General features: G+C 35.0%; 3 protein-coding genes across 15 annotated transcripts in view; 2 read left to right on the top strand and 1 right to left on the bottom strand.

Moving 5' to 3' along the window:
* LOC129571729 (serine/arginine repetitive matrix protein 1) overlaps positions 1–3,206 on the top strand; it is a 41,350-nt gene extending 38,144 nt beyond the window's left edge. For all 9 annotated transcript variants that reach the window (XM_055451570.1, XM_055451564.1, XM_055451571.1 and 6 more), the window contains 3 exons: positions 1,981–2,409; positions 2,472–2,528; positions 2,614–3,206. In XM_055451570.1, coding sequence (XP_055307545.1) covers positions 1,981–2,409; positions 2,472–2,528; positions 2,614–2,694 — 567 coding nt within the window. In that variant the 3' untranslated portion in view covers positions 2,695–3,206. The remainder of the gene's footprint in view (positions 1–1,980; positions 2,410–2,471; positions 2,529–2,613) is intronic.
* Positions 3,207–10,665: 7,459 nt separating this feature from the next.
* LOC129571726 (lysosomal-associated transmembrane protein 4A) lies at positions 10,666–16,846 on the bottom strand. 5 transcript variants are annotated; one of them, XM_055451560.1, is made up of 7 exons: positions 16,828–16,846; positions 15,993–16,109; positions 12,482–12,650; positions 12,278–12,416; positions 12,037–12,167; positions 11,244–11,377; positions 10,666–11,182 (listed from the first exon to the last, which is right to left on the bottom strand). In XM_055451560.1, the coding sequence occupies exons 2-7, from the start codon at positions 16,098–16,100 to the stop codon at positions 10,892–10,894; spliced, it is 972 nt and encodes a 323-aa protein (XP_055307535.1). In that variant the 5' UTR covers positions 16,101–16,109; positions 16,828–16,846; the 3' UTR covers positions 10,666–10,891. The 5 variants fall into 5 exon arrangements, with proteins under 5 accessions (XP_055307535.1, XP_055307533.1, XP_055307534.1 ...); XM_055451558.1 differs by lacking the exon at positions 16,828–16,846 and adding an exon at positions 16,534–16,692; XM_055451559.1 differs by lacking the exon at positions 16,828–16,846 and adding an exon at positions 16,530–16,686.
* A 328-nt stretch (positions 16,847–17,174) lies between these two features.
* LOC129571727 (cytoplasmic phosphatidylinositol transfer protein 1) lies at positions 17,175–19,830 on the top strand. Its single transcript, XM_055451561.1, has 6 exons — positions 17,175–17,582; positions 17,677–17,825; positions 17,898–17,986; positions 18,085–18,092; positions 18,165–18,236; positions 18,300–19,830. Exons 1-6 carry the CDS (start codon positions 17,532–17,534, stop codon positions 18,783–18,785), a joined length of 855 nt encoding a protein of 284 aa, XP_055307536.1. The 5' UTR covers positions 17,175–17,531; the 3' UTR covers positions 18,786–19,830.
* The last annotated feature ends 102 nt before the right edge of the window (positions 19,831–19,932 follow it).

Here is a 19,932-nt window from a genome sequence, read left to right as displayed (position 1 = left end):
TCCAGAACTACCATTTCTTGATTATTTGATGGCAAAAACACCCTAATGTATATATACCGTTCTGTACGGAGTACAGTAAATAAAACGAATTGATATACATATACTCTCTGGTTTTTTATGTATTTCAAACCCTGAAAGTTTGAAATCGGTTGAAGATACGTACGCGGACACACACACACACACAGACAAAACTATTATCCCAGAATAATTGGTGGAGACGCCAAAGAAAATTTTCAAATAGCCATAACTCATGAACGGATGGTCCGATTTCGACGTTCTTGGGCTTGTTGAAAAGGTCTCGACGAGTAGCTTCAGAAAATGTTTTAAGGTGGACGGGCCGCGTTTAAGTCCGGTAAATGGGAAAAACATTGAATTGTCTATCATTTTCAAGTGGCTATTTCTATGGAGACGGTTGGTCGATTTCCAAGTTTGAATGCATTTTCTGGACCAATGAGCCAGGAGATTTCTAGAGATACTTCATTCATACCAGATGGCTTCTTAGAAAAAGTTCGAAATTGCGTGTATATATAGGCGAGTTCGACTTTCAGCACTAGGGTGCTTTCGTCACTCGCGCCTGCTATCGCCGGCTGTGATGATCAGAATAAATACTAAAACGACAAAAAATATTGATGTTTTTAAGCATATGATAAAATGGATCTAGAAAATCTCCAAGAAACTCACTTCCAAGCATTTCCCCAGTTATTAGACATTTCGACAAAAAAAATTACTGTCCACGGGCCAGTAACAGACGCACACTAATATTCTGAAATTGAGCAATAGTAGAGCGCCTGTGTCAAACAGCGGACAATTCCATGCGCTGTCAACTTTTCATATTTGTCAATGACATGAAGTTGGCAGCGTATGAATTTGACATTCAGAGCTCTACTGTTGTCTCATATGAAAGTCGTCTCAATTTTTTTTATTTAATTGAAAATTTGAGTTATAAAAATGAAAAAAAGAAACAAAATACCAAAGAAAAACATTTTCCAACATTTTTTGTTTGTTGTAACTAATCAAGTTCCACAAATATTTTTTCCGGAAAAATTTACCAGTGCAGCCTGTTAGTTTGGTTATGTTTAGCGGTATTGAATGGCATCAAATGGCATTGATCGACATTTCACATTGTAATTTAATTGGAGTACAATTAGTATTTTGAAGAATCTATTTTTGGCATAAATGCCTTTTACACGTCATTCTGTCATAATTTAACTGCAATGTAAAATGTCGGAGAATGTCATTCGATTCCATTCAACACCGCTTAACGTAACCAAACTAACAGGCTGCACCGGCTAATTTTCCCGAGAAAAAAAATAGTTTGGATCTCCATGAATGAATCTCTTGCAATTTTTTTATTGTTACAATCGATTTTATTCTCCAAAAATGTTCTGTAGAACTAATCAAGTTCCACAAACATTTTTTCCCGGCAAATTTGTTTGGTGCAGCATGTTAATTTCATATCGAAATTAGAATCAATGGTTGTCGAACCGATTGCTGTCAAATGGAACGATTACAACACAAATGCCAAATCCGTATATTGCATCAATGCTTAAAAGTTAGTGATTTGAATGTTTTTTTCTATTTTCCGAATACAAATTAAAAGTTTACCAACCCCAAAAAATAGGATTAAATAAGATCGAGTATAAAAAAGCCATTTCAACAATATAAACTAAATTTTTTTTTCTTCTATCATTTTTGGCGATTTTCAACGAATCTTACCAAAAATCAATATTGATTTTAATTTGTTGTTAATTAAATGTTCTATTTGAATTTATTCTTTAATATTTTCTGTAAGTTTTGTTTTAAATAACATTCTGTAAGGCTGAACATCTCAAATGAGTAAATATTTGTTTGTTACTTAAATTGCGTACGTCTGAAAAAGTCTCAAAACTTTCCGAACACGTCTTATTCGTATCACACATTCATATATAGTATATTATATTGTAAATTGTGGTAATGAACAAATAATTTTTGTACACATAGCTTCGAGCAAAAGTGAAAATTGAGGGTGAAAAACACAAACACAACAAAGAGACCGAAAGGGAGAAAGAATCGTCTGATTCCGATGAATCCAGTAGCAGTGAAAGCAGTTTTCCAAAGTTTGCAGCCACCACTCGTTTGACGTTGTCGGAACGATTTGGTAAAATGGCACAATGGAGTGTAGATCGGAGCAATATGGAGAACATGCGTATCACAAAGTCGTCAGGGGGTGCACTGAAAGTAATGATAGAAGAAGGAATTGAATCACCCCAAGCGGGTCAACGGCGTTACAGCTATTCTCCAGCACCTCAGGGTCATTTTCCTGAGGAACTAGCAACGACTGCACCAACTGGTTTAATGTCTTGGGATGATGTACGCGTTCGATACGAATACTATAAAAGCCGTGGCTACTTACGTGACTTAGATCTAAAGGTAAATTAGCTAATCTTAACTCAATAAATCCATAGTAACAACCATACAAATTATTTCGATAGGATTACGTTAAATGGGAGGATTGGTGGTACAAGTACCAGTCGTGGTTGAAGCAAGAGGTAATTAGGTTCAAATTAAAATGAAATAATTTCAGCGGTAATTAAATCATCTGATTTTTAAATTATTTATCATTTGAAAATTCAGCGGTATTACGAATTCTATGAAAGGCAGCAGATGAGTCGGAGGCGTCGGAAAAAGATACCCATAACACAAAGACTGAATTAAAACGCCAAACTCAAATTTGAACCTAATGTTAATTGGCGAACGAGTACTGATACTTTATGTGCTTTACGGAAGCAAAATGTAGCAAACTACAACTTTTAAAACTGGAAATGCTAAAATATTATGTGAATAGTTTTTAAATTGTGGTTGTGACAGACACAAAATTATCTCCTTTTTCCGACATTTCTTTAATTGACTATGATTTGGTTTGATTCAAATGATTAGAACAGGACTCGAGAAGATCTAATTTTTGTATATAAACGTATGAATGTTTTTTTAAACTCACACACAATACTTATGTCTCAAGACGAAATTATTTTCATTGTGGCGGTGCGCAATTAAAATGATCCAATTTCCAATAATTCAAAAAATTTATGAATAAAAAAAAATTAACAACCGAGCAAAACCATAAAATATTGAAATAAAATTGTGGCTCATGAAAAGAATGCGTAAATTTTTTGGGTTGCAGTAATTTCATGTTAAAAGTTCAAATAAAATGGTCTTTAATTTGCAAACAACTTGTTTTATTTCCATTTGATCGCAATTTTCAACTTTATTAGTTCCGAATGGGGTAATTGAACTGAAAAAACATCTCAATGACAATTTTAGGCTCATCAAACAGGATTGAGATAAGTCTACATCGATTTCTCGTCCAAAATTACGTGGTAATAGACTCATACTAGGCCACCATAGGTGATTTTTCTATGCCATAAGTGTGATTTTGTATGCGGATTTTGACCATTCGCTTGTTTTATGGAGAACAGTCGATTTCAGACCAAATTTATAGGTGAACCGATGTTCAAATGGTCATATTTTCATGTATTTTAACGAAAAAATAGCAGTTTTTGGAGTCAAAAACATCGTAGCAGGTCATTTTCGGCCATTTTTTCCACAAAAACGCTGAAAAATAAGATATGATCTACTTTCCGAGGCCAAACACAAAAAATTGAATGGTAAATATACGGAATTTTAATTTTTTATCTGAAGCGGCGCGACATGGGCTATATTTTGACGCGAAAAAAACATACCAACAAATCGCCACCTTTTTGAGACATTTCACATTTTATACTTTGAACCCATTTTTGAAGGCCCCAATGGGGTCAAAGTGGACTTTGCGATTTTTATAGCCACATCAATTCCCTTTCCAACGGTACCAGTGGTTTGGCAATGTGTCAACTACTTCTTAATTAGATTTTAGTTGCCGCAAACCCTTTTTTTCGATTTTTTAAATTTTTCGCAAAATTTACACTAGGTGAACTCAGAAATGTGGGCCACTTACAGGCCTCATATTTTGGTTTTCGCATTTTCTACCGAAATCAAGACTCCATGCAAATTTTCAGCTAATTCGGTGAGGGTCGATCCAATTCTTGTTCGATTTCGTGTGGAATGGTCGTATTGTATTTGTCATTTTGCAATTTTTCTTTAAAACGTCAACAGCGCCATCTAGATCTTCGTAAGATTTGTACGTTATGAATGGCGTTGTGATGTAACGAAGATATAGGAACCTCGTTTACACGACAATTTTCATACATATTTAAGTGTTTTAAAAAAATGTTACACTTAAAGTAAGAATAATTCTATTTCAATAATTAACCGTGTGAAAAATTTGTGACTGACTAGCCAGCCGCCTAATTTCGGACTTTTTGGCTGACTATCACTAGCTAAAAGTGATTATCTCGAACAAAATATTCGACTGCAGTCATCTAGTAGCCAAAAAGTCCGAAATTAGACGACTGGCTGAAAGAATAACTAAAAACGATTGTTTCTATACAACATTTTTGAATTCAATCAACTTAGCCAATTTAGTTATTTGCAGCTACATACAACTGAGTGACTGTCAGTCACTTTATTTGCACACGGGTATGGAAACAACAATGCACAGTTAAAATAAGGACGTTTGGAAATTGAGAGGTCATTAACGCTAAAATATAAGCATATCGCTGTAACTAGATTTAAGTAAACGATTAAATGCAAAAAAAGGACGATGCTGGCGAAGCAATTGCTTCGGGCGGCATTTCGATGAGTCGAAGAAGCAAACCACATTATCAACAGAATGTTGTCAACATTTTTCCTGAACTCTTGAAAATGTATCCACAAGTGCTGGTAATAGCAAATCAGAAGAGTATTTGCGATAATTTTCACTCTTGTTCGGATTTTCGAGAACTGATTGAATTTCGAGATCCTGGACACCTCACAAATTAACATTTTGTACCAATTTTGTCTGAAAATTCAATTGTTGCTTTGCATTTCCTGGAACCCTATAACCTTTTTGGTTTTTATTTTTGAATTTTACTTTTCCACACGAAGAAAAGTATTGGGATCGCCTCGATTTTTTGACCCCCTTAAAATCAGTTTTTTTTCGATTTTCGAGCTCTGAAAATCGCGAAATCTAGCATAATTTTAAGGTCGTAGGGTTTGTGCGTGGTACTCTGTACGCTGTAAGCTGTACGCAAAAAATGAGAATAGCGTTCACCCCAGATTTTTTGTTCTTTTAAAAAGCAGTTTTTTTCGATTTTTAAACACCGAAAATCGCGAATTTTAGCGTTATTCATGGTATGTAGGGTAGGCGCGTGTTACACTATACGCTGTACGCAAAAAACACGGTAAGAATTTTACTATGTCACAATGTATGAAAAACAGAGTATTGAAATCGCTTTGATATTAAGGTCTGATTAAAATATGATTCTTTCCTAATTTCAATGCATGGAGAATTGGATTTAATTGGAAATTATATGTTTGGGAGTGTAGAAAAGTTAACCTTACGAATGTAAGGCATCTTGTTTTCTTCTGTCCTCCCAAATATATTAGCCAACTCAACCTAGTTGTTATCCCCTTTTTTTATTCAAAATTTCTGTACCGACCGATGGCACAAACAAAGGGTCACTTGAGGGGCAATAACTCGCTCCCACTGGTCCAACTACCATGAAATTTTGAGACAAAATCGGTAGTAGGGAGTACCATTCTAACACCATTCAATTTAAATAGGTGGCGCCACAAGAAAATGTCATACTAAAAAAGTTCGGGAACTTTTGAGACACACCTTGTATTTGCGAAAATTATTTGATTTTGTTATGTCTTTGGTCTCTAGTTGAGACTGAAACTTCGAGAATTTTCATTGCTTTTCACGATTCAAAATGAATTATATGTATACCAAAAGGTATCAGATAAAATTTGTTAGTGTCGGTTCAAATGTCGATCAATATGTCAAAAATGCCAGTTTTGGCGTCATGACTATATATATACAGTAGGTATGCTATTTTCTCAGGACACTATTTGATTCCCAGCATCTAAGTCCTATTCCCAGTAGTTTGATCCTGGTTTTTCATGAAAGTATCGATTTGGATGTACGTTTGTGTGTCCGGAAACTTGTTTAACCCCCACGGATTACGGTGCCGATATGCCCAAGTTGTAGCTCATGTCGGGGCGCATTGAAATCCCTCTTTAAACTGAGATTTGCATTACAGGAGCATTTGCTATAGCTCCGCAAACCTGCATGTATACGATTTTTTGAAGTATTTATTTCGCACACTAGATCAACTCAAACGCCCATCGGGTGAGGTCAGCTCGTTATCATTTGAGAAGACCTTTAAAAAACTCCATACTTACATGCCAATGTTTATGTGATATAAAAGAAAGAAGTCGATTTTTATGAAAAATCGATCCATTTAAATTTCAAAACAAACGCGATTTCTCAAAAATCCGCCCAACCGATTCCAACCAAAAAGTAGGCGTTTATAGGCGGCAACCGTACCAACCAAATAGCATATACCACATATCCGGAAAGATTCTTATTTCGAAGTTCTGGGCATCGGCGATTCATCAATGAACGGAATTCGTACGAAGAGTCGCATTCTACGATGAAAATGCAATATCGCGTCGCGACTTTTAGACGGCAAAACGCTTAAAAACTTGATCTAAAATGAAGAGTCATGACGCGATATTGTTCCTTATTGTGAGTAAATTTTCACAATAGTGAATCCGAAAGAAACTTTTGAACTTCGTATCCAGTGATAATACAGCGTCCTAGCGTCACTCAAAATGATATCAGTCTTTTTGAGTGGTAAATCCACACACGGAGCGTCACTCCATTTCAACCTCGTCTAGAGGTTTTCCTTCTGATAATTTTTAATATATCAAAAATTAAAATAGTCATGATCATGACTTTCCGATACACTCACGCATTCAATGAGTCATATCAATTTTGATTTTTTGACTCGACTGACTCATTGCCTCTAAAATGGAGTCAGAATATAATTCGTTTCTTATAACTCATGAAGAGCCGGTCATATCAAGTTCGACTCACTTTGGGCAAATGAATAACTTCAATTATGGCTCATATTGTGACTCACTTCATGACTCAATTGTAAAACAGTTTTTCACTTTTCCGACCAGGAGTCATTGAGCTACATTCATACGAAAAAAAATCGATTTCATGTACTTGCCATGGGAATATACCAAAAATCTACTTTTTCAAGAATGTCGACGATTAGTGCTCAACCACCAGACAAGATTTTTGAAATCTGGAAATGGCATCTGCCAGCACTATTCGAGCACTAATTTCAACATATTGTGGTTTACCAGCACTAATCCCGGGGCTAATGAAATGGACCTACCTAAATTTTGTTGCACTGTGATATCGATTTTCATACATTTTTTCCAATTTTTGTCGAATTTGTGCTCATCGCTGGATGCAGCACGAATTGTGTAGTCGATGGCGCAAATTAGAGGACGTCAAGACCTTTTATTATCAGCCCTTAGATCCTGAAAATGTTGAAAATTTCATTCGGAATTGATTGTCGGCGCAAAACCTTCAAATCTCCAACAAGTCGATTCCGGTTTTACCCCCATCTAGGATTTGAAAATCGAGACCCCCATCGAGCGATTTTGATTTTTTTTACACTGGATAGAATCGATTTTGAGAAGTGAGGACCTTTTTTCTTTTTTTCAGGTCTTCACTTTTTTTTGACATCCATTGTCAAAATTTTTAGACCCCCATCTGCCAAAAAAAATTTACCCCCTTCTAGGATTTTTCACCTTATAGTGGTTAATTTCAAAATGTGGTAAACGCCGGAGGAGAGTTCTATTTCAATGTGCTTTATTGAGTCGATTTCGAATGAGACTGAGTGGATGCGCATGGCATTGCGACTAATTTGGCTAATGCCGCAATTAGTCGCAATGTGAGCGCATGTATAGTCGGAGAGTACATGCATATGTGTATGATAAATACATAGGTGCATGCGCTCTCCGGCTATATTCCTTCCACCCGAAAAAGTTCAGAATTACATGAAAAAAACTTAACCTATATATTATAAATTATATTCATTTTTTGTATTTTCTAGTGTTTTTGTTTGATTTCTGAACTAATTACTATTTTGCTTTAGCTAATTTTTCAATCATCTTCGAGGTTACTCCAACCCATGTGTTTACATTGAACATCTTTTTGTATAAAAGAATGATTACAGCAATTAAAAGGATTATTGTTGTTGTTATTGAAATGATACATGAGTAAATAATGTGTAAAAATGTGGTTTCGGTTTCTTCGACCAATTCAAGTAGTAGTAAATTTACCAAGGAGAAAATCACTCAAAAGTAATACCAAATAGAAAAGTAATACCTCAGTTATTTCTAGTAATACCTCTGGTATTACTTTTGATATTTCTATGAAAAAAGTAATACCGAAAAAAAGTAATATCCAAGTAATGCCAAGTAATACTGATCAATGAAAGTAATACACCTGGTATTACTTTTGATTTGTACGGAAAGTAATACCAAGTAATACCATTTATGTAAAAGTAATACCTAAGAGTGATTTGCCCCTCGAAATTTACCCATGTCTCTGATATTAACTTTCCCATTTCTTCGTTATTCATAATTACATACAGTTTTGTCTGTTTTCTTAAATATATCGAACTGTGTTTGTTTAATGGTGGTTCAAAAATATGCATTTTTCCAATTGTATTATATTCTGTTGATATGAAATTTACATTTACATCATTATTATTTTCCTTTTTAAACGTATGGGTTTCTATTATTGTGGAACAATTGTGTTTCAAGAATAAAATTGTTGATCGGTCGAATTGAAATATTTCGGTTTGATTCGGGCAAATTTCAAACACTTTCAATGTGTCTCTCAATTTTAAATGGAGTACATTTTCTGATATCCTGATTATGTAATTTGAATTGAGAATGTATTTTAGATTACAATTTTCAGTAAATTCATTTAATGTTTCGTTTATAATGGATTTCAAACACATACTACTTTGTGTTCTATTTGTATTGTGTCGCATGACTAAATTTATATTACTTATTCGTTTTATTTCGGACCTGGTAGTCACATAACTGTCGTTTTGGTATTTTAACAATACAAATTCATTTTCTAAAACCAGAATCATGGTTTTTTCATTTTTTTAGGTTGGGCATAATCCTGAACGTATTTTCGGTAATAACCACACATCCCCAAGAAGCTCTGTATTGCCTTCAGTGTCTTTGGAATTGGGTAATTTACTATTGCTGCAACATTTCTCGGATTCGGTGACATTCCATGCTCCGAAACAATGTGACCTAAATATTCAAACTTCCTAACGTAAAACTTACACTTCGATATTTTCAACTGGATCGAAAATTTCCTCAACCTTTCCAAGACCTCTCCCAAAAGTTTATCTTTTTTCCCCTGCGTTGGTGCGTATATCAGTACATCATCCAAATAGACATAAATTCCATGTCCAATTAGATCACTCAAAATAATGTTGATTGTGTATTGCCAGGTCTGAGCTGATGTTCCCAGTCACATCGGCATTCTACACCATCTGTATTGATATTTTCCAGCTGTGAAGGCGGTTAAATCTCTTGAATTCACGTCCATAACGATTTGGTAATACGCGCCCTTAATATCCAATGTAGTGAAAATTTTTGCTCCATGCAAACTGTTCAGAACGTCGTCAATCAGAGGGATAGGAAAATGATTGATTTCAGTAACTGCGTTCAGCTTTTTGTTATCACACACTAATCTTTGTTCGATTACGTCGGGAATTATATGGACTTTGACATTTTTCAATTATGCCCTGTCTCTCTAAATCTGCAATCATTTTATCCAATGTTTCCCTCATTTTTTGCAGAATTCTAAACTGTTTCACCTTAATTGGGCTTGTTCCCGGCAACAATTTGATTTTATGTTGTGTGACATTCGTGGAACTTAAGGTATCCCCGTGGATGTAAAATTGAAATTGATACTCGTTGCATAATTGAGCCAATATCTGTTTTTCTTGAATTGTGCAGTGCTTCAAATTGAGTTTTATAAAAATTATCGATTATCGAGATGATGAAAACTGCGAACTGCCTTCCAGGGTGGTTCGCAGCCGTCTTTGTTATCAAAAGAGTCGGGAAATTTGACATAAAATTCAAAATACAAATAAAAAAAATAGATCGATTATCGAGATGATGAAAACTGCGAACTGCCTTTTTATTATAGTGGTTAATATCAAAATGTGGTAAACGCCGGAGGAGAGTTCTATTTCAATGTGCTTTATTGAGTCGAGTTCGAATGAGACTGAGTGGATGCGCATGGCATTGCGACTAATTAGGCTAATGCCGCAATTAGTCGCAATGTGAGCGCATGTATAGTCGGAGAGTACATGCATATGTGTATGATAAATACATAGGTGCATGCGCTCTCCGGCTATAACCTTGCACACGTCTGATCACCAGTTGCAGCACAAATTCTAGGGAGCGATCACTAATCAGCCCAAATTGCGTAAAACGATAGCGGGTTCAGGTTTTATTTTTGGGACCTGGGGGGGGCTGGCGTCACGGAGCTTAACTATAGTTGTTATTTATCGCTTTAACAGCTTTGTGGTATAGAAGTATATAAAAGGGTCTGTTTTTTGTATGAGACCAATTGCAGAAGAAAGGATTAGGAAAAACATAAAAGAAAATATTAGGAAAAAAGTGGAAACGAAACTAGAAACGATGATGAAATTTTTTACATTTAATCCATTTTATTTATTCAATTGATGAATATAATATTTCTTGTATATATTGAAAGTTTGCCTTTTGAATCTTGCTACATAAAGTTCCAAACTTATAAATAGCTAATTTTAGGTTCTGTTTCAAATTCTGCAAACGCACAAATACTTGCGTATATTTCCATTAAATTGTTTCTAAGCATAGATTGCTGACGCTAACCAATTCTTGTGTTAATCTTCTAGTTGATTGAAGGTTCTTGAAACTGTCTATTTATTTGAGGGAGGATATCAACTTCACTTGCAATTGAACCAGTTTGAGATAACGGTATGTGATTTGCAAACGGTGTATAATTTCCTTCTGTTTCGTAGGCTGGTGGATCAATCTCTATGTTTCCAGCAGTTGATTGCATAAATTGATTCTCGTTTATGTTGTTCGGAACCATTTGACTTCCTGTCATCGCTTGGTAATATGGTGGTGGAGGCTGTTGCTTCATACCTTGGATTGCTTCTTCATAGTCGGGCAAGAGGTCCTTGTTATATTTGTCTATTGTTAGTACACTTCATCGAATTTTCGAAATAAAATTTACCTACCTGACGTACGACATTATCTGGGATAATGTATGGTAACATTGATTGAATATTATGTTGTCGCATCGTTAAATATTTGTAGCAACGCCAAACAATTCCAATGGCATATGCCTTGAGCAGAACAACTGTTAGAAAAACTTTAAAAATAAAATTGAAATAAATACGGTATAGCTAGGTTTATCAATATCATTGAACGACAAAATCATTAAAAAGTATATTTTATAAAGAAACTAAAGGACCATGTCCTGTTTTGTATGGGATTGGGGCCATATGGCGTTCATCAATGGTAGCGGTAACAATGAATAAAGCGCAGCAAGTTCAACAATAATACCCGGGAAAACCCATACCCGGCATTTCTAAACATAGGTACATGATTTTTTGCTCTTTTGAAAGCTATTGCTCTCTACTACACTACCCGATAAAGAAACGATGAAAACATTTTGGGTAAAGGGGTTTGAATTACCCCAAGCGCAAAAAGTAGAAGGAATATGTGTGAAAAAAAGCGAGTTATCAAATGGTACATGGCAAGGATATCGTTTTGCATCATAAATCAAAAGATCAACAACTAGTTTTGCCGTTAACTCAAACAAAATGATGTTAGAAGGTGCAAAAAATGTCCCTTCGCTAAAGGTTCTCACAAGTCAGATGGTCAGAAAAGAACGGAACGATAGGAACTACGTCTGTGAAATAAAAGTAAGGAATCGATTTCATTCGCGATATGACGTCCCATACATTGTTTTTTTTTTAAATAATAATTTTATCAAACTACAATTTAGAGTATTTATGATAATCTCACCAAACAAAACGACAACGCCAAGTAAGTGTGGACTCAATTTAAGTAGTTCTTCTCGCCATGGCAAACGGTGACTTTCATCTATTATGCTATGTATTGATCTCAAGAAGCACAAATATCCAGCTGCAGTTAAACTTTATTTCCATTGCGTTATATTGTTGGAAAAATGTTGAAAAAATGATGAAAAATAGCTCAGGTATTTAACACATCAGTTATTTAAAAGTAAATCAACACAAATAATTACGTCGTAATAGCAAAGTCAAAAAGTTGCAAGCAAAAGAACGGCAGCAAGTGAGATGGCTTATACTTTACAGCTCCAAAAATAAGCATCAGTGATATCGCAATCATGCAAATGCATACAAATCCACCCAAATCAACGTTTTCTAGAAAAGTAAAAAAAGAAAGTGATCGACTTGGATTCGATGTAATTGTAAAGAACGTAACGTACGATAATTTAGAGAGTGATCCCGATAAGCGTATGGCGGGTCAATCTTACTCAAGGGAGTTGGCAGTGCTTCTAATCGACCAAAATCGTCATAACCGCTTTCCAATTCTTGCATCATTGCTGGATTTCGGATAATTGTCGCCAAGATTCCAAGTGTCAACATATTCAAAAGCTGTGGATGAGTGAAAACACAAACAAGAAATATAAAACAACAAACTACAACAAGGCATCTGCCATTCCTGGGTAGATTGCATTTGATTGTGCTCTTAATAAGATCCTCTTATCATCAAGTTATTCAAACCATCCTCGCTGGCATAACGTCCATTCTTCATGTGAAAGGTAAAATTCGATGACGAGCATTACATGCAACAATCGAATCAAATAATATTGGTACACAAGTAATAAGATGCAATCCAAAAAAAAAATCGAAATGTCCTCATTTTTTCGAGGGAAAAATCAATAAAAATGAAATTTAAATTGGATAAAATGATTATTCGTCATCATTTATTTGTCATTAGATTCATTTCATCCTTCATTTTAAAATAAATGTTGGAAAAGTCCTCTTTTTTTCGTTTCGAAAAAAATGTCCTCGTTTTCGTCGAGGAAAATCTGTGCATATTAGAGATAGAGGTTTGGTTTGGTGTCTTCGGCAAAGTTGTAGTATTCGAGGTCCTACATAATTTTGCTGAAGACAGTTGTCTCTTATCAGATGGGCGCAAATCAAAAACTACGGCCTATTGCATGTTTTTCTCTCATCAAACTTCGCGATTTTCGCAAAACTGATAAGAGATAAGTGATAACTGTCTGAAGCAAAGTTTTGAAGGGCCTTGAGCACCATAAATTTGCCGAGGACGCTAAGTTGTTATCTTATCAGTTCCGCGAAAAACCGCAACCGTACATCGAAATTCATGGGTTCCAAACCAATAACTTCCAATATGATTAATATATTTCATTCAATAACTATACTCTAGACTATACTAATAAGATACCATCTTATTACTCGTTCGACCAACTGGATTTACAATGTGTAATAGAGTGGAGTGATTTTGGTAATTTTTCGAATTTCGATGCATACACTTGGGAAAAGTTGCGTCATCGAGCCCTGATTCCAATGCAAGTCACAAAAATGTACTTTCACCTTCATATAGTTTAGCGTTTTGAATGGGCGTGGTGACCATTTTTTCCTACTTTTTCTAACTGAAGTAAAATTGGTAAATCAAAATTAAATATCAACATTTAAGCCATGAAATAGCTTCTTTATCTCAATTTATGCATTAACTATCCATCTTCACCGCACTTCGCTGCGGTGGGCCATCATTTGATACTAAGTTCGTTCGGAACAAAAAAGGTGAAAAAATACTGGAAATTATTGTGCATCGATTTCTTGTGAGACAGTAAATGATGGGGGAGGCCTATGTGGCTTTGATAGATCTCGTCAAGGGAAATAACTTTTGTTTTGGCCCTTTGGTCCTTTGGTCCTTTGGTCCTTTGGTCCTTTGGTCCTTTGGTCCTTTGGTCCAATTTCGAACAATTTTATTTTGTTTGTCCATTTATGAATTTAGGATGGACGGACGGACATTTCGAACGGACATATCCGTTTGACTCCTTCATGATATTTTGTATAAAACAATATCAGAAATGAATTCTCCGCCGAAAAATAAGTGATAATGGCTTATCAGATGATTCAAAAATTGAATTTTCGGGCGGTATTCGGACGAAAAAAATCCTAAACGGACGAACAAAATTAAATTGTCCGTCCTTAACCCATTTTCTACCAGCGTTCGATTTTTCGAACAAAGGCCATCCTTATTTATATCTCGACCTAGAGATAGGCAAGAATAACAGACATATACTCAAAAAGCAAGTGTTGAACATTATTTTTCAAAATGTGTAAGTCCTCTGGGCCTATGTTCAGGAGGTACTTAGGGAAGCCCAGGGTGGATTTGGGGATAATAAAGAATCCCGGGCTAATGACCAATGTTCGAAAAATCGAAAAAAAAAATTCCGGGGCATTTCTGGAAAACTACAAGACGAATTTTCCATCTGACATTTTTTTTCATTTTTTCATGCCAAAATAACTCTAAATAGACTTATAGTTAATACTTTTAAATAAAGCATAACGGTTTTTGATTGATCAGTTTGTGAGCCTACAAAAATATGGTTTTCCGGAAAATCCATTTTCCGGAAAAACTGCAAACAAAAATTTTCCATATGGCAGTTTTTTCGGAGTTTCCAGGGGAAAATTTTGCTAGATAGACTATTGGTTACTCATTTCGACCCCTTTTTTGCACCTTGGTAGAAAATGGGTTAAATCTCAAACGGACGGACGGACAAAATCCGTCCTTTTGACACCCCAACATTTTTAAGCATAAATATCAGGTATCTAAATTACGTCATGCAGTAATTCTTATAAACTTTAAATCGAACCGATGATAGATAAATTATTAAATTGTGAGAACCTGTGTGATACATATTTGCAAGCGAAGTGAGAAAACGAAGAAGTTTCTTTATGACAGGATTTTAACACAACGGTGTTGGCTTATTGCTTTCGAGATTTTGATATGAGACAAGAGTGATGAAAATTTATTGTTTTTTCTTTCAAAAATCTCTGATCATTTTGCCAAAACAAAAGTAGTTTACCGTGACTAGAAGCTTGAAAAATTGATATTTTGTTCATTTTCCATAACAAAAGTGTCATTTTTGGACACAATTTTATGGAAAAGTAGGTGTTTGATTGTTCAAAGACCCTCGTTATTTTCACAGAAGAATATAAGTTTGCTTTGGACTAAACCCTGAAAAATGGGTTTTTCAAGCACTTTCCACACAAATGTACCATTTTACAATCGTTTTCAGGTCCCTAGTCCGAGGCTAATGGTACAAAACTGGTAAGTCAGAATGGGCTCAAAAACAATCCGAAGCTTCCTCTCAACATGCCAAAACGTTCAGCTTTTACAGATCTCAATTATCTTGTAAACTTGTTGAGATATCCGGCGAACGAAGAACGTGAACGCGGACGGCGCCATACATTGTGATTTTACACATTTTTCATAGTAAACGAAGTATTTTTTGGGGTAAATAAGTTTTGATCGATAGAATTTGTACCCATTTACATTGCCTAGTATACAGATATGAGCTATAAGCAGTTTGACGCGATTTATTAGTGGTCCGTGTGAGAAGATGTCATCAAATTTTGAGGAGTAAAACCAATACATTTCCCTACAAACAATGTGGAAAAGTAGAACTGAATTGCGTCAATTTTCTCACTCGTGAATTTTTCTTCACAAAAGCTTTCGTTCGTTTTGCTTGCGAACTATGCTCCCCCTGGAAATGTCGCCCTAGGCAAATGCCTCGTGTGCCTCGTACTTCACACGTTGCTGGATATGGGAATTTCAAACCAAAATCCATTCGAATTTGTATTTTAAGACACTTAGATGAGAACTCTTGGAAGATATATAAAATATTCTAAAAATCTATTTTTGATTGTCACTTATTGCGCGTATACATCTATACATACCAAGTGCCACACTCCAATAAAAATTGTGATTGTGCGAACATGAAATCCAAAACAACAGGTCCATTCCTTATTTCGTGCAGGTCCCATTTTTAAACGAATTATTTGCATTTCAAGAAACTGTGAAATAAATCAAAGCATGATTTATCAGGGCAAAATAAATATACAAGTATGTGAATGAGCATTTAATGTTGTATTAACTAAAAATTTATATGTAACATGCATATGTTGATATGCTCCAGTTTCAGGTATTTTTGAGTCGACCATTCATCATAAACATCAGTGAACTGAATTTGTAAACATTCCATGTTCGCGACTAATAATAAGATGTGTTTTTGTTTTTCATTCTAAAATGAACTGATTCCAAGCTAATTTCATTGGATAAAACCAATCGAAAGCATGTTCTATCCAAGCACAGACACAAGACAGAATAATGAGTAAATTAATTGATTGGTCAAATAACAAAAAATGTTCGTCAATATTCTTTAATTTATATGTTGTTTTTATTGTGACTTTCTTGAATATTAAATTTATTAATACCCACGATAAAATGACTGATGTTTCATTGGATTTTACTTTAGTTTTTGATTTTATTTGGGATAAATTTGATTCACTAGTAGATTTTCCAGAGACAATATGACTGACAATTTGGCATCATCAACAAATTCAGCCATGTTGACCTGTCAAATGCTATTGAACTAAGGCTGCTATGTCAATACGTAATGTATACACAAAATAACAAAATTAAAGCAACAATTTTCGGCAGATATACTGTTGAAAATTTAAAAAAAACTGTCATATTCACGAACAATTCATTGACATACATTTAACAATTTACCTAAAGAAACCAATTTATTTTATCTCAATATGCACTAGAAGAAAACTACGAAAAAAACATTACGTATTATCGAACCCTGAATCATTGACCGCACAGTTTTTTACTACTACAAGTCATAATGCATAGGGTGTACTAAACAAATGCAACACCAAATCTCAGTAAAAAATGAGTCTGCTAAGTCCCAACACAACATGTTGTATGAAATGAATTTGGTCAAATCATTTGAAACAAAATCACCTAATATGAAACCAATACACAAATTCAAATTCATTGTTTACAGTTCGGTTGACACATAGTAGTTGGAATAGTTGTTATTTCGAACGGTCGAATTTGACAGATGCTGGGTAGCGTTCCGCAACCACATATCGCGTACAACTTTACACTGGTTGAATTTTAAAGCAACAAAATATATTTTGACATATGTTCAATGTCCTTTCATGAAATTTTATTGTTATTAAAGAAACTCGTGCATGGATAAGCTATTGAACAAAACAAATTTCTGATAGCGCGAACCTATTGGATAAAATTCGGAGAGTTGACTGAAAATTGGAAAATTCTACATTTTGCAATTGATATTATTTTAATATAATAGCATACTTTCACGAACATTGCCGTTTCAAATTTGTTTTTTAAGGAAAAAATCAAATTCCCGCAGTAAAAAAATTTCGTTATCGGGTTTTAAACTTTTCGAAGTTCCATAAATCATGGTTTTAACGCGAGAATACCGAATTTGTATGCCATTAACCGTCAATGAGGTCAGATTTTGAATGTGGACTCGCACGTTCCGTAATATGATTAAGTGTAAGTTTACCTACTTTACTTGAAATTCTATTTCCACTCTAATTTTAGTATCGAATTGGACAATTGTATATGATTGCACGGCATAGCAATGAACAATCAGGAGATGGTGAAGGAGTTGAGGTGATTGAAAATCGTGATTGTGAAGATGTTGAACATGGAAAGGGCCAATATACAGAGAAGCGTATACATTTATCAACGTAAGTTCTAATTCATCATATATATTTGATTATCCTAACATCATGCGAGATGATGTGATATAACATTTTCAGTCAGTTACCGTATTGGCTACAGGCAGTGTGTCCAAAAGTGTTCTATGTGATTGAAAAATCTTGGAACTACTACCCTTATACAATCACAGGTATGAACAAATTTTAGTTGTGCTTCACAGTTGCTCTCAATAATGAACTTAATTTTCTCTTCTCCACAAACATAAACGCATGTAACTGAAAACTGCAGAATATACTGTATGTAATTGCATCGATAAATGCTACTCTTTTCTAATACCCTACAGACTTTTAATTTTTGTCGTATTTCAGTGTTCATTCATACCAAAGTTCCACATATCGATACAATCTAAGTACGAGAATGACAATGGATCAATTGAAAATGTAATATAGATTCTAACTAATTCCTTGGCGAGACCTCATTCATACTTGCTACTCAATTTTCAGTGCTTAAATCTTCCACCAGAGGTTCTTGCTGAGCGTACCGTGGATGAAATCGACATTGCCTTCGATGAACTGACCAAACACTATAAGCGGAAAGAAGATCCAAAATTCTTTCAATCTATTAAAACGAAAAGAGGCCCACTTATTGAGGGTTGGCGCGATGATAAGCCGGTTATGTGTTCCTACAAAGTTGTACATGCTTCATTCGAAGTTTGGGGACTTCAAACACGTGTTGAGGATTACATACACCGTTGCATTCGGGAAATACTACTCTTAGGTCATAGACAAGCATTCACCTGGATCGATGAATGGATAGAATTGTCAATGGATGATGTCCGGGAGTATGAACGTCATTTACAAGAAGAAACAAATAAAAAATTGCTGATAAAACAAAGTGGCTCAATACTTAGTTCTGAAACAGTGCTACTTTCTAACTCAGAGAAAGATAGCCCCGAGAAAGGAATTCAAATCGATGAAACCACCGATTAGTAAAAATTCAATTTTGAATTTGAGGTAGATCCAAATATTTGTTGATGAAAATAAAAGCGATATTACAGAACGTACCAAGAAATATGTTTTAACAGAAATGTAGTATGAATCGCTCAACGTAAACGTAACATGGGTTTAAATGTAGTCCATTTTACGTTTCCATCGAACGACGATTCATGTCAAACTTTTGCGAAAAAACAGTTTGGTCTTTATCCAATAAACCTTCAAAAAACCAGAAAGATCTTTTTTTCCCTAGAATGGAGTATATTTTAGCCTATATTGATATATTTTATTACATCGCCAAGCGCTGGCTGTATCATTTTCATTTTTGCAGGAAAAATGAATCCATGTGGTTTCATGGAAAAACCTGATCTTTTATACATGTAAGATTTACAAGGCGTTTGATTTCGTTTTTGTGGGGTAGCGGACATAAGTTCCCAACCGGACCAACCGCACATTAAGTTTCCACGGACCAAACTTATGGACCATGGGCCAAACTCACCGACCGACTGTTAAATCTCACGGACTGACGGACCGGACTCACTAATTCGTTTTCGCGGACTCGTTTATCACTGTCACGGATCATGGTCGCTGCAGCGGATCAATGTGAATTATTATCTCCATAAAAATTAACTTGTGTTTCTTTCGTTTTCACGAACCATCTATCGAATCATTCAACCAATGTTGGACAAAAACTTATCGATGTGTTCCGAACCGGTGCATCATATAGTAAAGTTTGAGGGAGTGAATGAGACTAGAAAAACCCCAAAAGGGTTTTGTTGAATTGGCTCCTTATAATAAATTTCTGATCAGTTGAAATTTAACATGCATTTTAATTGAATTTTAAAAATTGATCTCGTCACCTTTTGACTATACATAACCCAAATTGAAACTAAAAAACAGGTCGATGTCGTTGGCCCCACCCCAATTTGGTGCTGGGTCGTCCTATATACCAAAATTTAGTGCTAATTTAGTGCTGTCGATTGGTACCTAGCATGATTTTAGTGCTGCCCTCTATGCGAATATTTTTGATTTTGAAAAAACTGACCATGTCGTTTTGGCCACTTTGTATGGGATTTTCTCGAAAGCTTGACATTATCGATTTCTCGTATACCCTACAATTTAGTGCTATTTTAGTGCTGCCAAA

Source organism: Sitodiplosis mosellana, unplaced genomic scaffold, assembly GCF_009176505.1.
Source record: "Sitodiplosis mosellana isolate CC-2019 unplaced genomic scaffold, AAFC_SMos_1.0 Smas_scaffold_3210, whole genome shotgun sequence".
Classification (NCBI taxonomy): domain Eukaryota; kingdom Metazoa; phylum Arthropoda; class Insecta; order Diptera; family Cecidomyiidae; genus Sitodiplosis; species Sitodiplosis mosellana.
The sequence above is the reverse complement of the archived record's forward strand: the minus strand, read 5'-3'. Positions and strand labels throughout refer to the sequence as shown.